The 26,901-nt window shown below is 47.3% G+C and overlaps 1 protein-coding gene across 3 annotated transcripts in view; it reads right to left on the minus strand.

The window, feature by feature from the left end:
• The window catches only part of TBRG4 (transforming growth factor beta regulator 4), a 33,585-nt gene that overhangs the window by 2,415 nt on the left and 4,269 nt on the right, over positions 1–26,901 (minus strand). For 2 of the 3 annotated variants that reach the window (XM_060782750.2, XM_060782749.2), the window contains exons 2-11: positions 25,861–25,931; positions 23,949–24,418; positions 19,679–20,002; positions 19,413–19,584; positions 17,043–17,200; positions 13,240–13,350; positions 11,227–11,371; positions 6,778–7,029; positions 5,190–5,304; positions 4,017–4,131 (exon numbers count right to left, since the gene is read on the minus strand). In XM_060782750.2, the coding sequence (XP_060638733.2) occupies positions 4,017–4,131; positions 5,190–5,304; positions 6,778–7,029; positions 11,227–11,371; positions 13,240–13,350; positions 17,043–17,200; positions 19,413–19,584; positions 19,679–20,002; positions 23,949–24,353 (1,797 nt within the window). In that variant the 5' untranslated portion in view covers positions 24,354–24,418; positions 25,861–25,931. The remainder of the gene's footprint in view (positions 1–4,016; positions 4,132–5,189; positions 5,305–6,777; positions 7,030–11,226; positions 11,372–13,239; positions 13,351–17,042; positions 17,201–19,412; positions 19,585–19,678; positions 20,003–23,948; positions 24,419–25,860; positions 25,932–26,901) is intronic. The other variant, XM_060782751.2, reaches the window with a different exon arrangement.

Here is a 26,901-nt window from a genome sequence, read left to right on the forward strand (position 1 = left end):
TGAAGGTTGGATTGGATGACCCTTGGGGGTCCCTCTGTTTGTCAGTCTGTCTGTCTATCTATCTATGGAGGTTGGATTGGATGACCCTTGGGGGTCCCCCTGCCTGCCTGCCTGCCTGCCTGCCTGCCTGCCTGCCTGCCTGCCTGCCTGCCTGCCTGCCTGCCTGCCTGCCTATCTATCTATCTATCTATCTATCTATCTATCTATTAGGCCTGTGCGTTAATTCGTTATTTCGTAATTAAATCGTTATTTTTACCATATCCGAAGCGATTTCAAAACACATTTTCAAACCCGGAAGGGTTTAAAAATATCGAAACAGCAGCCCCATATATTTTACGAGCTTCAGCTCGTGTCGTTAATGGGATGGAGGCTGCTGTGCTGACTGAGTGCTGCTGCTGGTGCCTGGGAGCCAATCCGGCGCTCCCAAGCACCCCAGCAGTGCACCGTGGCAGGAGCCGATTGGATGGCGCGCGCGCGCTCATAAGCGGCCTCCGCGCGCCATCCGGCTCCGGCTTCTGCGCCCTCCTCCTCCTCCTCCTCCTAGCACTTCCTGCAACACAGCTGGGAGGAGGAGGAGGGGGGGGGCGCAGAAGCCGGAGCCGATTGGATGGCGCGCGCGCGCTCACCCTTACAACCGGCCTCCGCGCGCCATCCGGCTCCGGCTCCTGCGCCCTCCTCCTCCTCCTCCTCCTCCTCCCAGCTGTGTTGCAGGAAGTGTCAGGAGGAGGAGGAGGAGGAGGAGGAGGGCGCAGGAGCCGGAGCCGGATGGCGCGCGGAGGCCGGTTGTGTGAGTTTTCAGGGCTGTATGTATGACCATGTTCCAGAAGCATTCTCTCCTGACATTTTGCCCACATCTATGGCAGGCATCCTCAGAGGTCTGTTGGAAACTAGGCAAATGGAGTTATCTAATATCTATGGAATGTCCAGGGTGGGAGAAATGAAAGCCATTCAATGCTAATCAAGGTGACCATTACTGCAACATTCACACTTACAAAATGTTTTGTAAATATTAATGAAATTTCGTAAATAACAAAACATTTTTTTGGAAAGTTCTGTAAATATTTTAAATATCGAAACAAAAAAACACCCCAATTACAAATCGATTTTAGAAACAATTTTTTTCTTGATCAAACAGGCCTACTATCTATCTATCTATCTATCTATCTATCTATCTATCTATGGAGGTTGGACTGGATGACCCTTGGGGGTCCCTCCCAAGTCTCTGGTTCTCTGCTCTCCGGCCTCCCTCCCTCCTTCTTCTTTGCAGGTGGAGGAAGGAGGGAGAGAGCGGAGGGAGGCCGCCTGCCTCTGGCCATCAAATATTCATGGCCTCTGGCTCCGGCTGGCTTCCTGCGAGGCTCCTCTGGCCCTTGGCAAGGAGCTGCTTAAGTGCCGCCGCCGCTCTTTGTGAAATGGGACCCAGGCTTCCTGGATGGGAGCCACGTCTGGCCAGGACGGATGGCGCATGCGGAGCGCATGGAAGAGGGACCCACCTACGCTACGCAGATCTACATGCAGAGGAGGGGATGGGACCCTTTGGGGTGGACACGCCCAGATTCTGTAGGTTTGTTATGGAGGTGAATTTGGTTGTAACTTGGAACAGGTACATTTTGGAAGGGTAACTCCAGTCGTGACCCCCCCCCCTCTCTCACACACACACACACATATATATGAGACCTTGAATTTCCGTGTCTTGTTTTTGTATTTTTGCTATAACCTTGAGGAGAAGGAGCTCTCCAGTTTCTCAGTCACAGAGGGAGTTATTTAAGCCAAAAGATGAGGCATACATCTATCTATCTATCTATCTATCTATCTATCTATCTATCTATCTATCACAGAGAAATCAAAATATGTTTGTTTGTTTGCTTATTGTCAGGTGAAGTGGCCTTCTGTGATGTCACTGGGAAGGAAAAGTGATGTGTGGAAGAAATGAAGAAAGGAGAGAAAGAAGGGAAGGAAAAAGAAAGGAAGAGAGAGGGGAAAGAAAGAAAAAGGAGGGAAGGAGGAAATAAAGGTTGTGAGAATGAGGGGAAGGGAGGAAGGAAGGAAAGAGAAAAAGAAGGGAAAGAAAGGAGAAGGAAGGCAGGGAGGAAGAGAGAAGAAGGAAGGGAGGGAAGGAAGGAAATGTATGAGGAAATGAGAGAAAAGAGAGAGAAAGGAAGAGAGGGAAGGAAGGAAGTGAAGGAACATGTGTATAAGAGGGAATGGAGGGAGGGCAGGAAGGAAGGAAAGGAAAGGGGAAGAAAGCAGGGAAGAAGGGAAGGAAGGAAATGTATGAGGAAATGAGAGGAAAGAAAGAGAAAGGAAGAGAGGGAAGGGAGAAACGTGTGTGAGGGAGAATGGAGGGAGGGAGGGCAGGAAGGAGGAAGAAGAAGGAAGGCAGGGAGGAAGGGGGAAGAAGGGAAAGAAGGAAATGTATGAGGAAAGGAGAGGAAAGGAAGAGAGGAAAGGAAGTGAAGAGGAAGGAAGTAACATGTGAATGAGGGAATGGAGGGCAAGAAGGAGGAAGGAAGGAAGGAAGGAAGGAAGGAAGGAAGGAAGGAAGGAAGGCAGGAAGGAAGGACAGAAAGGAAAGAAGAAGCAGAAATTAAGGGGGAAGGGAAGAAAGGAAATGTATGAGCAAAGGAGAGGAAAGAAAGGGAAAGGGAAGAAAGTGAAGATAATGGGAGCAAGGAGCATGTGTATGAGGGGAACGGAAGGAGGGCAGGCAGGCAGGCAGGCAGGCAGGAAGGAAGGAAGGAAGGAAGGAAGGAAAGAGAAAAGGAGAAGAAAGCCGGGAAGAAGGGGGAAGAAGGGAAGGAAGGAAATGTATTATATGACTCTATCTCTCTATCCAGGAGAGGAAAGGAAGAGAAAGGAAGGGGGGGGGGGAAGGAAGGAAGTGAAGAGAAAGGAAGGAAAGGAGGAATGGAGAAGGAAAGAGAAAGGGAAGGAAGTGAAGATAAAGGGAGCAAGGAGCAGAAGGGGGAAGAAGGGAAGGAAGGAAATGTATGAGGAGAGGAAAGAAAGAGAAAGGGAGGGAGGGTAGGAAGGAAGTGAAGAGAAAGGAAGGAAGGAGGAATGGAGAAGGAAGGCAGGGAGGAAGGGGGAAGAACGGAAGCAAGGAAATGTATGAGGAAAGGAAAGAAAGGGAAAGGAAGGGAGGGAAGGAAGGAAGTGAAGAGAAAGGAAGGAAGGAAAGGAGGAATGGAGAAGGAAGGCAGGGAGGAAGGGGGAAGAAGGGAAGCAAGGAAATGTATGAGGAAAGGAGAGGAAAGAAAGAGAAAGGGAGAGAGGGAAGGAAGTGAAGAAAAAGGAAGGAAGGAGGAATGGAGAAGGAAGGCAGGGAGGAAAGGGGAAGAAGGGAAGCAAGGAAATGTATGAGGAAAGGAGAGGAAAGAAAGGGAAATGGAGGGAGGGAAGGAAGGAAGTGAAGAGAAAGGAAGGAAGGAACATGTGTATGAGGGGGAGGGAGGGAGGGCAGGAAGGAACAATAGAAAGAGGAAAGGAGAAGGAAAGCAGGGAGGAAGGGGAAGAAGGGAAGGAAGGAAATGTATGAGGAAAGGAGAGGAAAGAAAGGGAAAGGGAAGGAAGTTAAGACAAAAGAAGGAAGCAAGGAATATGTGGATGAGGGGAATGGAAGGAGGGCAGAAAGGAGAAAAGAAAGAAGAAAGAAAGGAAGAAAGTAGGAAAGGAGAAGGAAGGCAGGGAAGAAGGGGAAAGAAAGAGGAAGGAAGGAGAAAGGAAAGGGGAAAAGGCTTGGGGGAAGGAAGAAAGAAGGGATTAGGGAAGGGAGACGAAGGGAAGGAAGAAAGGAAGAAAAGAGAGAGGGAAAATGCATGAGGGAAATGGCGGAAGGAGAGAAAGAGCCACAGAGAGAGCCTGCCCATCCTTGCCAGAGTGTGGCCACGAAGCCGATGTGAGGTAGGCCCCCTCAGAGCTGGAGAAAGGAGAGAGCAGGCCAGGTAGATGTGTGTGTGCTTCACATCTCTCCCTCTCGTCATGAGAGAAGCCATTCCCTGCGAAAAGTGACTCACGTCAACGGGCACGAAGCCAGCGGCCTGGATGTGCCTCCTGGCCATGGCGAAGCGCCCCAGCAGGTCTTTGCTCCTGTTGCTGAAGTTGGGGAACTCCCAGGTCAGGAAGGCCAGCCTGCAAGAGAGCGCGGAGGTGAGGCCGGGCCTACAACTGGGTGTACACACACACACACACACACACACACACACAGGGCTCCCAGGGCTGCTCTTTCCCTTGACTGGGAGATTCTGGGCATTGCAGTCCAAAAAAGAGACTACTTCAAGCTCCACTTCCTCCTGCCTACTTCCCATTGGCAAAGTTTGCTTGTTATGGAAACAGGGAACAAGCAACACCTCCCTCTTCTGCACAACTACTAAAGTGATGGCAGTCCCACTCCGCCCTTGCACGGTGCTACTCTGCTGCTGAGTATGCATGCCCAGTGTGGAACACATCTCACCACACTAAAACAGTGGATGTGGCTCTTAATGAGACATGCCGCATCACCATGGGGTGTCTGTGCCCCACACCACTGGAAAAATTACACTGTCTAGCTGGTATTGCACCACCTGACATCAGCCGGGAAGGAGCAGCCAATAGTGAAAGGACCAAGGCAGAGACATCTCCAGCTCATCCCCTGTTTGGGTATCAGCCAGCACGTCAACGACTTAAATCCAGACATAGTTTTCTAAGATCTACAGAGACACTCGCTGGAACACCTCAGCAAGCGAGAGTCCAAAAGTGGCAGGTGAAATTCCAGAGCCTCAACCAATGGCTGATACCCAATGAGAGACTCCCCCCCTGGGGACACAGAGGACGGGGCGACTTGGAGGGCGCTGAACAGACTGCACTCTGGCACCACGAGATGCAGAGCCAACCTCAAGAAAGGGGGCCACAAAGTGGAATCCACGACATGCGAGTGCGGAGAGGAGCAAACCACTGACCACCTGCTGCAATGCACCCTGAGCCCCACCACATGCACAAGGGAGGACCTTCTTGCGGCAACCCCAGAGGCACTCCAAGTGGCCAGAGACTGGTCAAAGGACATTTAATCAACTACCAAACTCACAAATGTTGCATTTTGCCTGTTTGTTTGCTTTGTTCTGTTAGAAATGTAATATAATTGACTGGCTGCCCTGACACGACAAATAAATAAATAAATCCCGATACTCTCAAAATCTATTCAGGAAACTCACCGCTTGACCCCCGAAAGGAGAGGCTTGGGTGCCCCAGGTTTGGGCAGAGGAGGAGCAGCAGGGAAATCTGCCAAAGGCAAAGGCCGGTTGTCGCCGTCAAGGACCATCTCGGCCTCTGCAAAGGGACAAGGAGAGAAATTCCTCAGCTGGATGGTCTCCCCAAAGGAGCAGAGTCATACAAACTGCCACCAAGATGCACTCCTGGCAGGGGAGGTTATGTCCTCCCTTGGCGTTTGTGTTTTACATTACTATTTGAAACACAACAAGATTAGTACACAGCAAACTGTTGTATTGGATCACATGTCGGACCCTTCCCAAATGCCTAGGACTGTGTGATGTATCGGCGAAGAATGCGTGCAGATCCCAGTAAGGTGGCCTTCTGCAGTTGGCAGATGGTAATTTTTTCAGGGCTGATTCCTAACTTCCTGACTGTGAGAGCTGTTCAGCAGTGGAACTCTCTGCCTCGGAGTGTGGTGGAGGCTCTTTCTTTGGAGGCTTTTAAACAGAGGCTGGATGGCCATCTGTCAGGGGTGCTTTGAATGCAATATTCCTGCTTCTTGGCAGAATGGGGTTGGACTGGATGGCCCAGGAGGTCTCTTCCAACTCTTTGATTCTATGATTGTGTTTAAGTCCAGGCCAAGGTCTTTAGGCACTGCACCCTGTGTGCCAATCACCACTGGGACTGCCTTTACTGGCTTGTGCCAGAGTCTTTGCAATTATTATTATTATTATTATTATTATTATTAACACAACAAGATGAGTCCACAGCAGTCACTCTGCTGGCTGTTGTACTGGATCACACGTCAGACACTTCCCAAGTGTCTAGGACTGTGTGATGTATTGACAAATCATGTCTGCAGGTTCAAGTAGGGTGGTCTTTTAGAGCTGACAGGTGGCAATTTTGTCTTTAAGTGCAGGCCAAGGTCTTTAGGCACTGCACCCAGTGTGCTGATCACCACTGGGACCACATTATTATTATTATTATTATTATTATTATTATTATTATTAATTGAGTCAATGTTCAGTAATGTATTCAACTGGAGAGAGTGTTAGTCTGTCTGCAGCAACGAAGAGACTGAAACAAAATGCTTTAGAGAACTTACTGTTTAAACTCTCAACCAATAAAAATGTAACTGTATGCTGAATATATAAAGTTTGTGAGTAAATCAACTATGCTACTTTTAATGAAGACTACCTATTTTTGGTCTGTTGAGAGCATGATTTAAAAACCAATATATTTTATGGGAGAGTATCATAGAATCATAGAATCAAAGAACTGGAAGAGACCTCATAGGCCATCCAGTCCAACCCCCTGCTGCCAAGAAGCAGGAATATTGCATTCAATATATTAGATATTAACACTTCTGAAAATATAGTAGATATTAACACTTCTGAAAATCTGCTATATATTTTGTACATTGGCCTATCTTTGTTCCTAACAGTTCAGAGAGATAGCCAGGTATATCAGCCTAACAACTGAGAAACCTAAGTTGCCTTCCATAAATGCAAGTGGATATTAATTCAAACAAATATTATACTCTTCTCAGGAAGATCACACTTTACGAAAGGTGAGACGGATGGGACTCACCCAGCTGCCATCCCCAGGGGGTGTCCACCTCGAAGCGCACCTTCCCTTCCTCTCCGGCCACGGCTCTGAGCGCTTCCCGGAGGCCGCTCTGCAAAGGGCTGGCCTTCCGCTCTCCTTGCAGCTCCTTGACCTGCGGGGCCCCCTCTTCCATCGGCAGGAAGGGCCCCTCGTAGTCGGGGCGCTCCAGGCGGGCCGTGGCATTGATGTGCAGCAGCTTCAGCTGGTAGTTCCGACCTTTTGGGGACCGGTCACCTGCAAGGGGTCAGAGGAAGACACTGAAGGCCAAAGGGAAGGGAAGGGACATTATAGAATCATAGAATCAAAGAGTTGGAAGAGACCTCCTGGGCCATCATCCAGTCCAATCCCATTCTGCCAAGAAGCAGGAATATTGCATTCAAATCACCCCTGACAGATGGCCATCCAGCCTCTGTTTCAAAGCTTCCAAAGAAGGAGCCTCCACCACACTCCGGGGCAGAGAGTTCCACAGCTGAACGGCTCTCACAGTCAGGAAGTTCTTCCTCATGTTCAGATGGAATCTCCTCTCTTGTATTCTCACTGCCATAATCACAGGGGAGTTGTATGGTTTCTGGGCTGTATGACTGTGTTCTAGCAGCATTTCCTCCCAACATTTTGCCTGCATCTGTGCCTGGCATCTTCAAAGGATCCGATGGTGGTCAAGCAAGTGGAATATATACCCCTGGGTAGTGTTATTCACATGCTAATGGATGGATCCCACGCAAACACTTGCAAATCAGGTTTGCGAACTGCACCCTTGGTTCTTTCTCCCACCCTGGACATTCCACACATTGGTTCTTTCTCCTACCCTGGACACTCCACAGTATCCATGGCACCGGGATTGTGGCGCAGCTGGCTGAGTGTCAGCTGCATTAAGATTACTCTGACCAAAAGGTCATGAGTTCGAAGCCAGCCCAGGTTGGAGTGGGTTTCCAACCAATTGTGTGTAGCTTGTTGTCGACCTTTGCAACCCGAAAGACAGTTGCATCTGTCAAGTAGGAAAATTAGGTACCACCTTAAAGTGTGGGGAGGCTAAATTAACTGATTTATGAGGCCATAAAGAAGACTCCAGATGAGCATTCCAGCGGGGAAGCATGTGGGGAATGCGGAAGTGCTTCATCAGCGTCGCAGATGGACGAGGAAAGCAACAGCTCCCGTGGCGGCCAGAAAAAGTTATATAGCCTCTGTGTATGTCTGTATATGTTTGTATGTGAGAATTGGCATTGAATGTTTGCCATATATGTGTACACTGTAATCCGGCCTGAGTCCCCTGCAGGGTGAGAAGAAGGGCGGAATAGAAATACTGTAAATAAATAAATAAGTAATATTCCTCTTGTTTTACCACCATCAGATCCTCCGAAGATGCCATTCAGTCACAGATGCAGGCAAGACTAGGACGCGGAACAATGGCTTCAAACTACAAGAGAGGAGATTCCATCTGAACATGAGGAAGAACTTCCTGACTGTGAGAGCTGTTCAGCAGTGGAACTCTCTGCCCCGGAGGGAGTGTGGTGGAGGCTCCTTCTTTGAAAGCTTTTAAGCAGAGGCTGGATGGCCATCTGTCAGGGGTGATTTGAATGCAATATTCCTGCTTCGTGGCAGAATAGGGTTGGACTGCATGGCCCATGAGGTCTCTTCCAACTCTTTGATTCTATGATTCTATGAAAACGTCAGGAGAAAATGCTGCTAGAACACATTTGCCAGACAGAAACCCCGTGCTTCCATGGCTTGTGAATGGAGTCATGTCCTGGAAGCAACTGATTGAACGCTCTCTTTCCAAGCTGAAGGGGCTGATGTGACACCTGCAGATTCTGGGCCAGATTGGCCAGCTTTTGCTCTGCATGGGACTGCGGCATCCCAACATCTCCAACGTCCTCCCCAAAAGGATGACTAGAGGTGGTCCTGTGTCCCTTCCTATCCCCATTTTGCAAATGTTTTAGGCGTTCCTCTGTGTGGGCCTGGGGGGCTTTGCTCCCCACACAAGGCGTGTCACCCACCTTTGTGGATGAGGGGTCAGTTCCCTTTCCTTCTTGGGAGACAGTGCCACCTAGTGGCTATTTCTTGATTGCAGATCCTGACTAAAGCAGAAAATACTATTGTTGAAGGCTTTCATGGCCGGAATTACTGGGTTGTTGTAGGTTTTTTCGGGCTATATGGCCATGTTCTAGAGGCATTCTCTCCTGACGTTTCGCCTGCATCTATGGCAAGCATCCTCAGAGGTAGTGAGGTCTGTTGGAACTAGGAAAAAGGGTTTATATATCTGTGGAATGACCAGGGTGGGACAAAGGACTCTTGTCTGCTGGAGCTAGGGGTGAATGTTTCAACTGACCACCTTGATTAGCATATAATGGCCTGACAGTGCCTGGAGCAAACTTTTGTAGGAAAAATGGTTTATATATCTGTGGAATGACCAGGGTGGGACAAAGGACTCTTGTCTGCTGGAGTGAGGGGTGAATGTTTCAACTGACCACCTTGATTAGCATTTGATAGCCTGACAGTGCCTGGAGCAAATTTTTGTTAAGAGGTAATTAGATGTCCCTGTTTGTTTCCTCTCTGCTGTTTTGCTGTTGTAATTTTAGAGTTTTTTTTAATACTGGTAGCCAGAATTTGTTCATTTTCATGGTTTCCTCCTTTCTGCTGAGATTGTCCACATGATTGTGGATTTCAGTGGATTCTCTGTGTAGTCTGACATGGTGGTTGTGAGAGTATTATTATTATTTGAAACACAACAAGATGAGAGAATGCCTCTAGAACAGCATTTCTCAACCTGGGGGTCGCGATCCCGGGGGGGGGGGGGATCGCGAAGGAGTGGCAGAGGGGCCGCCAAAGACCATCACAAAACACAGTATTTTCTGTTTGTCACGGGGGGTTCTGTGTGCCAAGTTTGCTTCATTTCCATCGTTGGTGGAGTCCAGAATGCTCTTTGATTGCAGGTGAATTATAAATCCCAGGAACTACAACTCCTAAATGTCAAGGTCTATTTCCCCCCAACTCTACCAGTGTTCACCTTTGGGCATATGGAGTACTTATGTCAAGTTTGGCCCAGATCCATCATTGTCTGAGTCCACAGTGCTCTCTGGATGTAGGTGAACTACCACTCCCAAACTCAAGGTCAATGCTCACCTATTTTCCCAGTATTTTCTGTTGGCCATGGGAGTTCTATGTGCCAAGTTTGGTTCATTTCCATCGTTGGTGGAGTTCAGAATGCTCTTTGATTGCAGGTGAATTATAAATCCCAGGAACTACAACTCCCAAATGTCAAGGTCTATTTCCCCCCAACTCTACCGGTGTTCACCTTTGAACATATGGAGTACTTATGTCAAGTTTGGCCCAGATCCATCATTGTCTGAGTCCACAGTGCTCTCTGGATGTAGGTGAACTACCACTCCCAAACTCAAGGTCAATGCTCACCTATTTTCCCAGTATTTTCTGTTGGCCATGGGAGTTCTATGTGCCAAGTTTGGTTCATTTCCATCGTTGGTGGAGTTCAGAATGCTCTTTGATTGTAGGTGAACTATAAATCCCAGCAACTACAACTCCCAAATGACAAAGTCAATCCCCCCCCGCAACCCACCAGTATGGGCCATTTGTGCGAAATTTGGGCAGTGGATGAAAATCCATCCTGCAGATCAGATATTTACATTACGATTCATAACACTTGTGAAGTAGCAACAAAAACAACGTTATGGTTGGGGGTCACCACAACATGAGAAACTGTATTAAGGGGTCACGGCATTAGGAAGGTTGAGAACCCCTGCTCTAGAACATGGCCATATAGCCTGAAAAACCTACAACAGCCCAGTGATTCCAGCCATGAAAGCTTTCGACAATACTATGTCACACTTAGGCTGGAGTCCATAATAACTGTGATATAATAGTTTGAGTGTTGGGCTAGATAAAGGATGGGTAACACTTGGCTTCAAAACAGTACCTGGGGAAAGGATTCAGGAGTTTTCTAATACTGTTAGCCAGATTTTGTTCATTTTCATGGTTTCCTCCTTTCTGTTGAAATTGTCCACATGCTTGTGGGTTTCAATGGCTTCTCTGTGTAGTCTCTCACAACCACTATGTCAGACTACACAGAGAAGCCATTGAAATACACAAGCATGTGGACAATTTCAACAGAAAGGAGGAAACCATGAAAATGCCATTCCCAGGATCCCCAGTATACAGGTTAAATAGTAATTGCGTCACAAGAACTAGAGCAAAAACCCATCTAGGCATCTCTAGGTCCTTCTAGTACAGGCATGGGCCAACTTTGGACTTCAACTCCCACAATCCCTAACAATTCCTGCACTAGGAAATATTTCATTGGAAAGGTCTGGTCCAACCCCCTCCAAGTCTTCCTTGACTAAGAAAACCACCAAAATGTTCATGGGTGACTTGGAGGCCCACGCCAACGCATTGCCCCCTCCGTGGACCCTCTGGGCCTACCTAAGAAGCGAGCGCAAAAGGCGGGCTCCAGCACCTTCCGCAGGTGGGCGGCCTGGGCTTGCTCCAGCACACAGAGCGACCAGACCAGGTCCAGCAGCAGGTGGGGCTCCAGGTCGTCCAGGCAGTCGTCCAGCCCTCCGTGGACCTAGAGACAAAGCACACCGTGGAAGAGGAGGCCATTCTCCTGCTAGAAAAAGTTAAATAGGCTAAAGGAGAGTTGACATGTGATGAGGACCCTGATTTTCTTTTGGCAGCCTATTGCAGAAAGGCTAGAATACTGCCTTTCGTAACCTTTTATAAAGTACTAGCTGTACCCGCCATGCATTGCTGTGGCCAACCTTCCCTCCCTCTTTCTCTCCTTCTTTCCCCCCTTCCTTCCCTTTTCTTCTTTCCTTCTCTACCTCTTTCCTTCCTCTTTTTCTTTTCCTTCCCTTTCTCTCCTTTCTTCCTTCTCTGCCTCTTTCCTTCCTTCGCTTTTTGCTTCCATCCTTCTGTCTGTCTTTCCTTCCCTCTCTCTTTCTCTCCTTCCTTCCTTCTCTACCTCTTTCCCTCCTTCCTTCACTCCCTCTTTCCTTCCTTTCCTTTTTTCTTTCCTTCTCTCCTTCCTTCTTTCTCTACTCCTTTCTTTCTATCCCATCTCTTTTCCTCTTTCTCTCCTTTCTTCCTTCTCTGCCTTTTTCCTTCCTTCCTTTGCTTTTGGCTTCCATCCTTCCTTCTGTCTTTCTTTCCCTCCCTCTTTCTCTGTTTCTTTCTCTTTTTCCTTCGCTCCCTCTTTCCTTCCTTTACTTTTTTCTTTCCTTCTCTCCTTCCTTCTTTCTCTACTCCTTTCTTTCTATCCCATCTCTTTTCCTCTTTCTCTCCTTTCTTCCTTCTCTGCCTTTTTCCTTCCTTCCTTTGCTTTTGGCTTCCATCCTTCCTTCTGTCTTTCCTTCCCTCCCTCTTTCTCTGTTTCTTTCTCTTTTTCCTTCGCTCCCTCTTTCCTTCCTTTACTTTTTTCTTTCCTTCTCTCCTTCCTTCTTTCTCTACCCCTTTCTTTCCATCCCTTCTATTTTCCTCTTTCTCTCCTTTCTTCCCTCTGCCTCTTTCCTTCCTTTACTTTTGGCTTCCATCCTTCCATCTGTCTTTCCTTCCCTCTCTCTTTTCTTCCTTCTCTACCTCTTTGCTTCCTTTCCTTTTTTCTTTCCTTCTCTCCTTCCTTCCTTCTCTACCTCTCTTTCCTTCCCCTTTTTCTTTTCCTCTTTCTCTCCTTTCTTCCTTCTCCACCTCTTTCCTTCCTTCCTTCGCTCTTTGTTTCCATGCTTCCTTTTCTCTCTCTCTCTTTCTTTCCTTCTTTCGTTCACCCCTTCCTTCCTTCCCTCTCTCTTCCCTCTTTTTTCTGTATTGTCATTTAGCTTTTTATTATCATTTAGCTTTTTGGGGTTTTTAAGTCCTATACACTTTTTGGGGGGGGGGGGTTATGAGTAATGGTCACTCGTTGGTCTGTTAGGGGTGTAGTGTTCAAATTTCGTGTCATTTCGTCCAGTGGTTTTTGAGTTATATTAATCCCACAAACGAACATTACATTTATATAGATATAGATGAGCATCCTGAAAAAGAGTTAAAAATCACTTGAGTCCACCTCCTTAGTGATAAATCTCCACTAGCATTCATGCAAGGCAATTAGGTTCCTCAGCTGTTAGACTGATATACCTAGATATCTCTTTCAACTGCCAGGAACGAAGATATGCCAATGCACAAAAAACAGCAGAGTTTCAGAAGTGTTAATTCAGTTGCCAAAAAAAATCTAGTCTCCCTTAAAACATCTTGGACTTGTCAATATTTTAACTCGTATTTATTTATTTATTTATTATTTAAGCAGCTGAGGGGAAAAAGGAAAGGGTCTGAGGCTGTTAGGAATGGTGGGAATTGGAGTCCAAAACACCCAAACAGCCCAAATTTGCTCAGTCCTGACCCCTTCCAGGCTTGCAAATCCCAACCCAGATGAAGCCCCAGCACCCCAAATAAAGGAATTACCACTTTATAGAAGGTCTCTCTGCTGCTGGGCTGGAAGTTCAAGCGAGCGAAAGCGAGGATGACGTTACTCAGCTGGACCGGGCTGATTTTGCCTGCATTGTCCACGACGTACTGAGAACAGAAGAAGCAAAGGAGAGGAAGAAGTGAGCTTACCTTTCTCACCTTCACTATGAGTTGCTCCGTCTTACCTTTCTCTTCCTCAAAGAGACAGAAAGCACCAAATGGCAAAAAATAAGAATAAACAGACCCCAAATGAACAGCTTCAACCGGAGCATGGAATGTGTCCAGAGGAGGGCGACTAAAATGATCAAGGGTCTGGAGAACAAGCCCTATGAGGAGCGGCTTAGGGAACTGGGCATGTTTAGCCTGAAGAAGAGAAGGCTGAGAGGAGACATGATGAGAACCATGTCTAAATATGTGAGAGGAAGCCACAGGGAGGAGGAGGGAGCAAGCTTGTTTTCTGCTTCCTTGGAGACTAGGACGCAATGGAACAATGGCTTCAAACTACAAGAGAGGAGATTCCATCTGAACATTGGGAAGAACTTCCTGACTGTGAGAGCCGTTCAGCAGTGGAACTCTCTGCCCCGGAGTGTGGTGGAGGCTCCTTCTTTGGAAGCTTTTAAGCAGAGGCTGGATGGCCATCTGTCAGGGGTGATTTGAATGCAATATTCCTGCTTCTTGGCAGAATGGGGTTGGACTGGATGGCCCATGAGGTCTCTTCCAACTCTTGGATTCTATGATTCTATGATTCAAGAGCTGCCAATCCTCTAGTGCTCTCGGCTATTTTCGAAACTCAATAGTTCCTACAAACACCTGGACTTTAATTTCTTTTTTCTAACTTTCCCAAATGATGAATGGCCTTTTTCTGAATGTATTTATTTATAGCATTTTAAAATTCCATATGGGTAAGATGGCATTAGAACTGCTTCTCTCCTGGGATGGTAAACAAAGGCAACTCAGAGAATCCTAGAGTGGGAAGAGACCTCCTGGGCCATCATCCAGTCCAACCCCATTCTGCCAAGAAGCAGGAAAATTGCATTCAAAGCACCCCTGACAGATAGCCATCCAGCCTCTGCTTAAAAGCCTCCAAAGGAGCCTCCACCACACTCCGGGGCAGAGAGTTCCACTGCTGAACAGCTCTATCTCAGTCAGGAAGTTCTTTCTCATGTTCAGGTGGAATCTCCTTTCTTGTAGTTTGAAGCCATGGTTCCATTCTATTGTCAAAGGCTTTCATGGCCGGAATCACTCGGTTGTTGTAGGTTTTTCTGGGCTATATGGCCATGTTCTGGAGGCAATTTTTCTCCTGACGTTTCGCCTGCATCTATGGCAAGCATCCTCAGAGGTAGTGAAGTCTGTTGGAACTAGGAAAAAAGGGTTTATATATCTGAGGAATGACCAGGATGGGACAAAGGACTCTTGTCTGCTGGAGCTAGGTGTGAATGTTTCAACTGACCACCTTGATTAGCATTTGAAGGCCTGGCAGTGCCTGGGGCAATCTTTTGTTGAGAGGTGATTAGAAATCCCTGACTGGGTTGTTGTAGGCTTTTCCGGGCTATATTTATTTACTATTCTTGTATACCGCTGTATCTCAAGCCCGAGGGCGACTCACAGCGGTTTCCAAACAGCAAACAGCAAAGACAATAAAAACAGCAATAATTAATATGCAATAACAGTTAAATTACACATTTCCATTACTAGCTAATAAACAATCATCAATACACATTTATCACAAATCCCATCCCCGATCGCCTCATCATCCAAGCGTGATCCAAATTCGTCGTCCATTGTTCCATTCCTATGTTCAAATTACCAAAATTGCACTGAATTACTCAAACGCCTGCACAAACATCCAGGTCTTCAGCTTTCTACGGAATGTCATGAGAGATGGTGCCAGCCTAACGTCTACAGGAAGGGCGTTCCATAGCAGAGGAGCCACCACCGAGAAGGCCCTATCTCTCGTCCCCGCCAACCGTGCTTGAGAGGCTGGCGGGATCGAGAGCAGGGCCTCCCCGGAAGATCTCAAAGTCCGGGTGGGTTCATAGGCCAAGATGCGGTCAGATAGGTATCTTGGGCCGGAACCGTTTAGGGCTTTAAAGGCCAATACCAACACCTTGAATTGGGCCCGGTAGCAAATCGGCAGCCAGTGGAGCTGGTGCAACAGGGGGGTTGTGTGCTCCCTGCGCTCCGCCCCTGTTAGGATCATGGCTGCCACGCGGTGGACTAGTTGCAGCTTCCGGGCCGTCTTCAGGGGCAGCCCCACGTATATGGCCATGTTCTAGAGGCATTCTCTCCTGACGTTTCGCCTGCATCTATGGCAAGCATCCTCAGAGGTAGTGAGGTCTGTTGGAACTAGGAAAAGGGGTTTATTTATCTGTAGAATGACCAGGGTGGGACAAAGAACCCTTGTCTGCTGAAGCTAGGTGTGAATGTTTCAACTGATCACCTTGATTAGCATTTGATGGCCTGGCAGTGCCCAGGGCAATCTTTTGTTGAGAGGTGATTAGATGTCCCTGATTGTTTCCCCTCTGTTGTTTTGCTGTTGTAATTTCAGAGTTTTTTTAAATACTGGTAGCCAGATTTTGTTCATTTTCATGGTTTCCTCCTTTCTGCTGAAATTGTCCACATGCTTGTGGATTTCAATGGCTTCTCTGTGTAGTCTGACATGGTGGTTGTTGGAGTGATCCAGCATTTCTGTGTTCTCAAATAAAATGCTGTGTCCAGGCTGGTTCATCAGGTGCTCTGCTATGGCTGACTTCTCTGGTTGAAGTAGTCTACATGTTCCTTGATTGGGACATCTAATCACCCCTCAACAAAAGATTGCCCCAGGCACTAACAAGCCACACCAAACAACTGCAGGCCTTCAAATGCTAATCAAGGTGGTCAGTTGAAACATTCACACCTAGCTCCAACAGACAAGGGTTCTTTGTCCCACCCGGGTCATTCCACAGATATATAAACCCTTTTTCCTAGTTCCAACAGACCTCACAACCTCCCAGGATGCTTGCCATAGATGCAGGCGAAACGTCAGGAGAAAATGCCTCTGGAACATGGCCATATAGCCCGAAAAAACCTACAACAACCCCATTGTTCCATTGCATCCTAGTATTAATTAAGTTAAGTATTAATCCTAGTATGTATTAAGTTAAGTAACTGATAATAATTTGTACTCAATGTCAAAATTAACCGGTTGATTGACTAAGGTATATAGTCAGGGGTGATTTGAATGCAATATTCCTGCTTCTTGGCAGAATGGGGTTGGACTGGATGGCCCATGAGGTCTCTTCCAACTCTTTGATTCTATGATTCTATGACTCTATATAGGCATGTACACATAAAAAATATATTATTACCTGATTATATCTGCCACCATTTGCTTTTCTGTTGTGTACCGTAACCAAAATAAACAGTTTTATTTTTTTTAAAAGAAAAAAAAGAAAAAAAAAGATTCCATCCACACATACAAAAAATTTAAAAATGGGATGTGCTTTTCCTGCATGGCAGGGGATTGGTTTGGATGGCCCGTGTGGTCTCTTCCAATTGTATGATTCGATGAGAGAGGTCTGTTTTCTACCACTCCAGAGACAAGGAAACAAGAGAGCCCAGGGAAAAAGATTCCATCAGGCAGACCCTCCTGACTGTAAGTGCTGTCCAAACCTAGAAGCCATGGCCTGGGAGTCCTTCTATGAAGGTTGAATGGCTTCCTGCCTGCCAGAAGGGGCTGGACTGGATAGCCCTTGGGGGTCCCTTCCAACTCTAGGGTTCTATGAGGACATGCAAGCAAAGCCCTGGCACTTCCTGCTCACCTGCGCAACGGCCTCAAAGAGGGGCAAGTTGAGCCACTTGAGGTAAGCAAAGGACTTGACGCAGCGCACCACATCTGTGGGAGAGAGCTCAGGGATGCGGGGCTGGAGGTCGGAGGCGATCTTCTGGAACACCTGCGTCTGGTGGAAATTCAGCTTCCCTTGGGAAGGAGGAAGGAGAAACAGATGGTGAATCCGGGAAGGACACGGAGCACAGAACAGGATGCAGAAGGGGGAAGAGGCTTGGAATGGAAGCAAAGTATAACACCCCAAATGTGAATACATCAATACTACAGCTCAGCAGAAAGTAAAAGGAGCTTCAGGCAGCCATGCTGGCCACACAATCAGGAAGTGTCTGTGGACAAAACAGCCTCCTCAGCTTTGAAATGGAGATGAACACCCGAGCACCTCCCCAGAGCCAGAGTTGAGCACCATCTCCAGAAGCCGGAAATTTATTTAATTAATTATTTACAGTATTTCTATTCCGCCCTTCTCACCGCGCAGGGGACTCAGGGCGGATTAGTGTACACATATATGGCAAACATTCAATGCCAGTTTTTGACATACAAACATATACAGACATACACAGAGGCTATTTAACTTTTTCTGGCCGCCAGGGGAGCTGTCACTTTCATCGTCCATCTGCGATGCTGATGAAGTACTTCCGCATTCCCCGCACGCTTCCCCGCTGGAATGCTCTGCTGGAGTCTTCTTTATGGGCTCATAAATTAGTTAATTTAGCCTCCCCACACTTTAAGGTGGTACCTAATTTTCCTACTTGACAGATGCAACTATCTTTCGGGTTGCAAAGGTCGACAACAGGCTACACAATTAGTTGGAAACCCACTCCAACCCGGGCTGGCTTTGAACTCATGACCTTTTGGTCAGAGTGATCTTAATGCAGCTGACACTCAGCCAGCTGCGCCACAATCACAGGAAAGCCTTTGCCTTTGTCTACGAATCTGTATTTGCATTGTATTTCATTGTATCAAAGGCATTAAATGTTTGCCTGTATATATGCTGTAATCCACTCTGAGTCCCCTCGGGGAGATAGAGCGGAACATAAATAAAGTATTATTATTACTATTATTGCAATTGGTGGAGAAGTGAGAGAGAGGGCCTTCTCGGTGATTGCTCCCTGGCTGTGGAACTCCCTTCCTGTTGAGATCAGATGGGCCCCCTCCCTCCTGTCCTTCAGAAGGATGCTCAAAACTTGGCTGTGGGACCAAGCTTTTGGGACAGGGCAATAAAGCAGCAATAGGAACCTTTACCAGGCCAATTAGACTTGACGCAGTTGACCAAGCCACTTTAAAACCGTGTATTTCAATATCGAGATAAATAATTTTAATGTTTATTTATGCATATAATAAATTCTTGTCCCGGCATTGAATGTTTGCCATATATATGCTGTGCTCCGCCCTGAGTCCTCTTCGGGGTGAGAAGGGGGGAATATAAATGTTTTAAATAAATTATTATCATTATTATTATTATTTAAGTAATAATAATAATAATTCTTACCTGCCTCTCCTCACGACTCAGGGCAAGTTACAACAATATGATCCACTAAGTAATATAGTTTACTAAGTTAAAAAAAGTCAGGTTTCCCCAGACGTTAAATCCAGTTGTGTCCGACTCTGGGAGTTGGTGCTCATCTCCATTTCTAAGCTGAAGAGCCGGCGTTGTCCTTAGGCACCTCCAAGGTCATGTGGCCATAGGCATGACTGCATGGAGCACTGTTACCTTCTCACAGAAGCAGTGGCGCAGTGGGTTAAACCCCTGTATCCGACAGGACTGAAGACCGACAGGTCACAGGTTCAAATCCGGGGAGAGGCGGATGAGCTCCCTTGATCAGCTCCAGCTCCTCATACGGGGACATGAGAGAAGCCTCCCATAAGGATGATAAAAACATCAAATCATCCGGGCGTCCCCTGGGCAACGTCTTTGGAGACGGCCAATTCTCTCACACCAGAAGCGACTTGCAGTTTCTCAAGTCCCTCCTGACAACAAAAAAACCCCCAAAAAACCAGAAGCAGTACTGATTGATCTACTGCCATTTGCATATTTTCAAACTGCTAGGTTGGCAGAAGCTGGGGCTAACAATGGGAGTTCACCCCACTCCCCGGATTTGAACCTCCAACCTTTTGGTCAGCAAGTTCAGCAGCTCAGTGGTTTAACCTGCTGCGCCATTGGGTACTCCATCTGCTAAGTATCCAAACCATTTCTGTTATTTCCCATTGTCTGTGCTCTTTCCAACCCTCCAGTCCTTTTGCAAGGCACGAAAAGGAAGACACACACTTCTGCATCCCACCTGCGCTCATGAAAACATACAGTACAGAACAGAGGGAGGCGAAAGAAGAGGTCCACCCCACTCACCATAGGCAAAGACCAGGTCGAGGAGGACGGCGGGGCTGAGGGCGAAATGCTTCTGGACCAAGTGGTAGGACAAGGCCCGGAGCAGCGGGACGGAGCGGCGGTTCTGGAGTGCCAAGGCCAGGGCCACCTTCCGGGTGTCCTCCGGAGTGAACTGCTCGGCCATCTCCAGGCCCTGAGGGGTCAAAACACCTGTTAATTGAGAGTCTAGTGTGTATTTAGGAAGGAGTGGACCACGCTCCCTGGTCTCCCTTGAGAGGAATCCGTACCTTGTCCTCCAGGCGCTCCATCAGGACGGGGGAGAGCGCCCCCACTTTGCCCATCAGGGCCACCACGGTCCTGGTGTCTTCGATCTCCGTCCAGCGCAGCTCCAGCTGCTTGACCAGGTCGCTCAGCAGCACGCGCTGCCCTCCCTCCACGGCCCCGGCGGCCACCTGTTCAGCCAGAGCGGCCAAGTGCCGGAAGGTCAGCCGCCGCAACCGCCAGCGCACTTCTTGCTCCACAGACAGCAGCTCCTTCCGGCTCCGGTCCAGGCCCAGCAGGTAGAGGCTGCGCAGGAGGTTGGCCAAGGCGGCGTTCCACACCCGAGACACCTGGGCAGGGAATACAAGGGTTGACTTGCAGCCATTTGGGGGTGTCCTGCCTGGGCAGAAGAACCGTCCCCAGACCCACCAAGTGTTGGAGCCCAGCCTGTGATTGTGTTCCAGGATCAGGGTGCTTTGGATGTGGGGAGTGATGCCAATGAGTTTCAAGATGGCAATGGTTTGGGCAGTGATTCTGATGCAGAGAATGACCAGGAAATCCCTGTTCAAAGTGTAGTTTCCCATGAGAATGTCCCTGAGGGGAGTGGGGATGGTGGTGGGCTTTCTGAATTGTTACCAGAGAGTTTCCATGATAGGGAACATGAAAACAGCTCGACACCTGGCCCAGCTGCAGAAATTAATGAGTAAATAAATAGACACGAGATCAGTCAAAACAGGAGAGCCGAACAGTCGCTTTGGCGGTCTGCCGGGCTCCGAGAGAAAAAGATAAGCAATTCTCAGCTAAAGCGAAACCCATTTCTGAGTGCTAAAGACATAGCTAAGAAGGAGATAAAAGCCCCAAGTACAGGATATGTAGTCAGCTGAAGCAACGTTTGGAATCAAGTCAAGATCTCATTCTTGTTCATGGAAGTTTTGCCTGGGAAATTCATGTTTTAAGTGCCTTTGTTTCATGGTTTTGATTCTTGGATTTTATGGTCTATATTCATGCCTTGGGTTAATGCAGGGGTCCTCAAACTAAGGCCCGGGGGCCAGATGCGGCCCTCCAAGGTCATTTACCTGGCCCTCACTCAGGGTCAACCTAAGTCCATAACGACTCAAAAGCACACAACAACAACAACAATCCTATCTCATCAGCCAAAAGCAGGCCCACACATCCCATTGAAATACTAATAAATTTATGTTTGTTAAGATTGGTCTTCATTTTAATTATTGTATTGTTTTTAATTTTTTTGCACTACAAATAAGATATGTGCAGTGTGCATAGGAATTCAAGTTTTTTTTTCAAATTATAATCCAGTCCTCCAACAGTTTGAGGGATTGTGACCTGGCCCTCTGTTTAAAAAGTTTGAAGACCCCTGGGTTAATGTTTCCTGATTCTTTGCATGTTATTTGGGAAGTTTTGCCTTTGTTTTTATGGACTTTGCTGCACTATTACCCTGGACTACTTTGTTCCTGCTTATCTTTCTACTTAACTTGATTTACCTATTTCTTTAAAGTGTTTTTTACCTTGTTGCTTTTAAATTATCTTCAATAAAATTTATTTATTTAATTACTATATTTGTATACCGCTCTTCTCAGCCCTCGGGCGACTCAGGGCGGTTCACAATAACAGAATTCAATGCTTAAAACATCATAAAACAGTTAAAAACAATTAAAACAACAGCATTATAACAATAAATTAAACATCATACAAAATCTCATATCGTCTCATAGTTAAAATCAAGATCCAGTCTCATCATCCAATTGTTCCAATGGTGTGGTGGTTAAAGTCAGAGGGATTTTCCTGTCCTGGACTGTCCTGGACAGCCCTGTTGCGCCTCAGATTAAGCTTCACCTTGCTCTCAAACACCACCAGACCACGGCTGTAAGAATTATGGTTTATTGTAAGGTTTCCAAAAGAAGGCAAAGGTTAAGTCAATACAAAGTTCAGTAAAATGCACGGAAATCCTTCAGAGAAAATCAGGATAATCAAGAGTCATGAAGTAGGAAGCACAAACCCTGTGCCATGCAACTTAATCCAAAAGCAGCACGAAGAAACCCAGGCTCCAAGCCTCCTGTCTCCCAATGCAGGATCATGAAGCTGCTAGCATAGACACGTTGAAACTGACAGCTGTGAATTGCCAGTGAAAGCCCTAAATACTTTTACACATCAAAACAATCTACTTTCCCACTGCTCCCTTGACCCTTCGCTGACCTAACGTGAGCTCCTTCTCACAGTTCTGTTATCTCTTTGAAGCAGCACCTGGGCCTCATCCTTATCATCTGCATTCCTGTCCTGAGAACTGCTTCTCCAACTCTACTGCAGGCTGAGAAAATTGAAACCCATCAGGCTGCTCAGGAGACTCAAACCCATCAGGCTGTTCAGGAGACTGTTGAACCACAACAGCCCCTGGACATGCAGTGTTCCCTCGCTACTTCGCAGTTCGCTTTTCCTGGACTCGCTGTTTTGCGGGTTTTTGAAAAGTGGAAGTCAGGAACCCTGGAAGTGTGGCAGCTTGAGATGTGGTGGGGAAGGCCTGCTTCCCTGGCCTCCACAGGCCCCAGAAGTGTGGCGGCCTGAGACGTGGTGGGGAAGGCCTGCCTCCCTGGCCTGCTGTGCCTGCGTGGCTGCGGAGGCCAGGGAGGCAGGCAGGCGCCCTCAAGATGGGCCAGGAGGCAGGTAAGGAAGCACGGGTAAGAAATAATATATAAAAGAATGTATAAATATCAATATCAATATAGCATCCCTACTTCGCGGATTTTCACTTATCGCGGGTGGTCCTGGAACTGAACCCCCGCGATAAGTGAGGGAACACTGTATGCCTATTTGCTCAATGCTCATAGGTAGAGGCACATGTTTGCCTCTGAGCTTAGCAAAAAAATTGCAAAGTGCAAATAATAATAATTATAACAACAACAACAACAACAACAACAACACTTATATACCACTCTATCTCCCCAAAGGGACTCAGAGAAGTTATATAAAGTTGTTATATCTTGACAATCTAGGACATTAATGTTCTTGATACAGGCATGGGCCAACTTTGGCCCTCCCTCCAGGTATTTTGGATGTTAGGAATTATGGAATTTGAAGTCCAAAACACCTGGAGGGAGGGCTGAAGTTGGCCCATGCCTGGTTTAATATGTTGTTTGTCCTAGTCTCCAGGGCAGCAGAAAACAAGTTCGCTCCCTCCTCCCTATGACTTCCTCTCACATATTTATACATGGCTCCCATCATGTCTCCTCCCAGCCTTCTCTTCTTCAGGCTGAACATGCCCAGCTCTTTAAGCTGCTCCTCATAGGGATTGTTCTCCAGACCCTTGATCATTTTAGTCACCCTCCTCTGGACACAGTATTCCAGCTTGTCAATATCTCTCTTGAATTGTGGTGCCCAGAATTGGACACAATATTCCAGGTGTGGTCTAACCAAAGCAGAATAGAGCATGGGGAGCATGACTTCTAGACACTATACTCCTATTGATATTATTATTATTTGAAGCACCACAAGATGAGTCCACAGCAAACAAGGTCACTCTGCTGGCTGTTGTATTGGATCACACGTCAGATCCTTCCCAAGTGTCTAGAACTGTGTGATGTACGGGCGAATGATGCAGGCAGATCCTAGTAAGGTGGCCTTTTGCAGCTGGCAGTTGGTGATTGTGTTTAAGTGCAGACCAAGGTCTTTAGGCACTGCACCCAGTGTGCCAGTCACCACTGGTACCACCTTGACTGGTTTGTGCCAGAGTCTTTGCAGTTCGATCTTTAAATCTTCATATCTATTATTATTAGTTTTGGAGTTGTAGTTCAGCTACATCCAGAGAGCATTGTGGAATCAAACAATGATGGATCTGGACCAAACTTGGCACAAATACTCAATATGCCCAAATGTGAACACTGATGGAGTTGGGGGAAATTGGACCTTGCCATTTGGGAATTGTAGATGCTGGGATTTATAGTTTACCAAAAAATCAAAGAGCATTCTGAACCCCAGCAATGATAGAATTGGGCCACATTTCCCACAGAAAACCCCATGACCAAGAGAAAATACTGTGTTTTCTGGTGGTCTTTGGCGACCCCTCTGACATCCCCTCATGACCCCTGCCAAGGGTCCCGACCCCCAGGTTGAGAAACATTGATTGACAGGAAGACATCAGCTGAGAGTCTGCCTGGGTTAAGGGCAGGTCTCGAAGGACTGGCATCATCCCAAGTAGCAAAATGCCTGAGTACCATCATTGCAGTCATGTTTGACTACACAGGATTTCAACCACTGTTTCCAGCCAAGAAGCACGGGCCTTACCTGCGTGTGCACGGTCTGAAGCAGCTGCTGAAAGCGGGCGTCTTCCATAAAGCTCCCAGGGTCCAGTTTCTTCTCGGTCACCATCCGGGAGAGCCGCGTGATGATCAGGGCGGCCTGGTTTCCATTGATGGGGTAAAGGTCCACTAAGCGCAAGAGTTCCTCGGCCGTGGGGGTCTTGCCGATGATGTGATCCAGAGGGCTGAGCTCCGGGGGCGTCTTAGGTGGCTCCTTGACGGAGGGCTTGTCTGCCGGCACTGAGCCACTACAGGTGGTCACTAAGGCGAGCGGCAGCTGGGATGAGACTCTCGCCACTTGGATTCTAGCGGAACCAGCGCTGGCCTGGAGGCACAACGGAGAGGAGACCCTGTAGAGCCGGAACCAGCGCTGGGCCAGCTTGGCCGCCATCCTGGAAACGAAGAAGCCTTGGAAACGAAGGTGCGCTGGAGGGGCATCAGCTCATGGCCCAAGATCTGTGGGAATATGAATGATTTACTAGGTACATTTATTTCCAAGCCTAAGGAAGGAAGAGTACGGCCCTACAATACAGAAACAAGACCACTTCTGACCAGTTTACCTCCCCGAACGGATTCTCCCCTATGGTTGCTAAGATCTTCTGGAGGGGCCCTGCTCTCAGTCCCATCACCTTCGCAATCGCATCTGGTGGGGACGAGAGACAGGGTCTTCTCGGTGATGGCCCCTCAGCTGTGGAATTCTCTCCCAATGGAGATTAGATCTGCCCCTTCCCTCCTGACCTTCAGAAAGCTAGTGAAATCCTGGCTCTGGGACAGAGCATTCCCAGAATAATTGGTTGAGTTCAGCAATAACCTAATAACGATTGACCATACTGGCAGATTGAGATGACAGACAGGTCCACTTTGTAAAGGTAAACCCTGTAGACAAGAATATATTAGCTGACCACTTGGCAGGACACTGATCACCCATCACAAAGGGTCCGTGCAGATTGAGGGCCCTTCTCCACTGTCCTATAAAATCCAGATTATCTGCTTTGAATTAGAATATCTGGCAGTGTACTCATCTAATCCAGTGCAAAGCAGATAATGTGGATTATCTGCTTTGATAATCTGTATTTTATTTCCGTGTAGTCAAAGCCAAAGCCATGGTATTCCCTGTAGTCACCTACGGATGTGAGAGCTGGACCTTAGGGAAGGCTGAGCGAAGGAAGATTGATGCTTTTGAGCTATGGGGCTGGAGGAAAGTGCTGAGAGTGCCTTGGACTGCGAGAAGATCCAACCAGTCCATCCTCCAGGAAATAAAGCCCGACTGCTCACTGGAGGGAAAGATACTAGAGACAAAGTTGAAGTACTTTGGCCACATCATGAGGAGACAGGAAAGCCTAGAGAAGACAATTATGCTGGGGAAAGTGGAAGGCAAAAGGAAGAGGGGCCGACCAAGGGCCAGATGGATGGATGGCATCCTTGAAGTGACTGGACTGACCTTGAGGGAGCTGGGGGTGGTAACGGCCGACAGGGAGCTCTGGCGTGGGCTGGTCCATGAGGTCACGAAGAGTCGGAGACGACTGAACGAATGAACAACAACAATTTCCGTGTAGAAGGAGCCTAGTGTAATCCAGTACAAGACAGATCATCTGGGCAGTGTAGATGGGGCCTTACAGAAGAAGCAACTGAACGTAGGAAGATTTCAGACAGATCCTTCCCAGAAGATTCCCTTCCTGGAGATTTCCCACTCAAGTAATAATCCAGGCCAATCCTGGTTAGCAGTTTAGGAATCTTCTGCTGCCTTTTCCTTCAAACAAATACACCGGTTTTGAGCATGGGAGCTTCGACAGCAATGTGATGCAACCGCACTCACTCAGGAAACCAAAGTTGCAATAGCATTTTAACAGTTAACAGGCTAAAGTTACAGATGGGGAAACCGTTGATTTAGACCTCACCTTTTTTTGCAGTAAACGCCTTAGTTTGGCTGCAGGCCTGTCATTTTCTCATTAACTCTCTCTCTCTCATTCTGCAATAAAGGAACAATAAAAGAAAGGAGTTTTATGATGTTCTCTGTGCACACAATATTATTGTAACAACTTCTTCCTAAAGCAGTAGAAAACAGGACAGAAAAGGTGTATCTACACTGTAGAACAAATGCAATTTGACAACAATTGAATGGACATATCCTCAATGCTATTGCATCCTGGGAATTGTAGTTTTGCAAGGTCCTTAGCCTTTTCTGCCAAAGAGGGCTGGTGCTTCACCAAACTACAGATCCCAGGGTTCTATATAATTGGGCCAGGGCAGGTCAAGTCAAGTGTGTTAAATTGCAATAATTCTACAATGTAGCCGTGCCCAAAGATATAGAATAGAACTATAAACAGTACTAAGAAATTAACAGTTAAAATCTTTTAAACTTCATTGTTGTTCTGCTGCTGATAGTGTCACTAATCACTATCAAGTTGGTTCTGATTTATGGAGATCTTCTGAATGAGAGACACTCATCCAGTGGGGTAATACATGGAAGGGCTAGAAACAAATCTTTTCCGTTGTAGGAGATGCTTGATCCTTTCATTTATTATGTTACAATATTCACATCCCAGGAAAAGAGATCCCACCACAACGTTAGTAAGAACTTCCAGGTGGCTAGCACTGTTCAGCAGTGGAACTCTCTGCCTTGGAGTCCATTGGAGGCTCCTTCTTTGAAGGCATTTACGCAGAGGCTAGATGGCCACCTGTCGGGAGAGATCGAATTGTGTTTTTCCTGTTTGGCAGAAGGGGGTTGGACTGGATGTCACTTTGGGTCTCTTCCAACTACAGTCTTGTTAGGATGAGAGAGCAGAGAAATTGCTTTGGACGTGCAACTGTTAGGTGGTTTGGGAATGGGCTGACTGGCTTCTCGGCCTTTTGCTAATATCAAATGTAGTACCTGTTCTTTGTTCTTGTAACTCCCTCTCAGGTAAATGGAAAATCTAGGCCCCTTCCACACAGCCAAA

The sequence above is a fragment of the Anolis sagrei genome, chromosome 6 (genome assembly GCF_037176765.1).
Source record: "Anolis sagrei isolate rAnoSag1 chromosome 6, rAnoSag1.mat, whole genome shotgun sequence".
Classification (NCBI taxonomy): Eukaryota; Metazoa; Chordata; class Lepidosauria; order Squamata; family Dactyloidae; genus Anolis; species Anolis sagrei.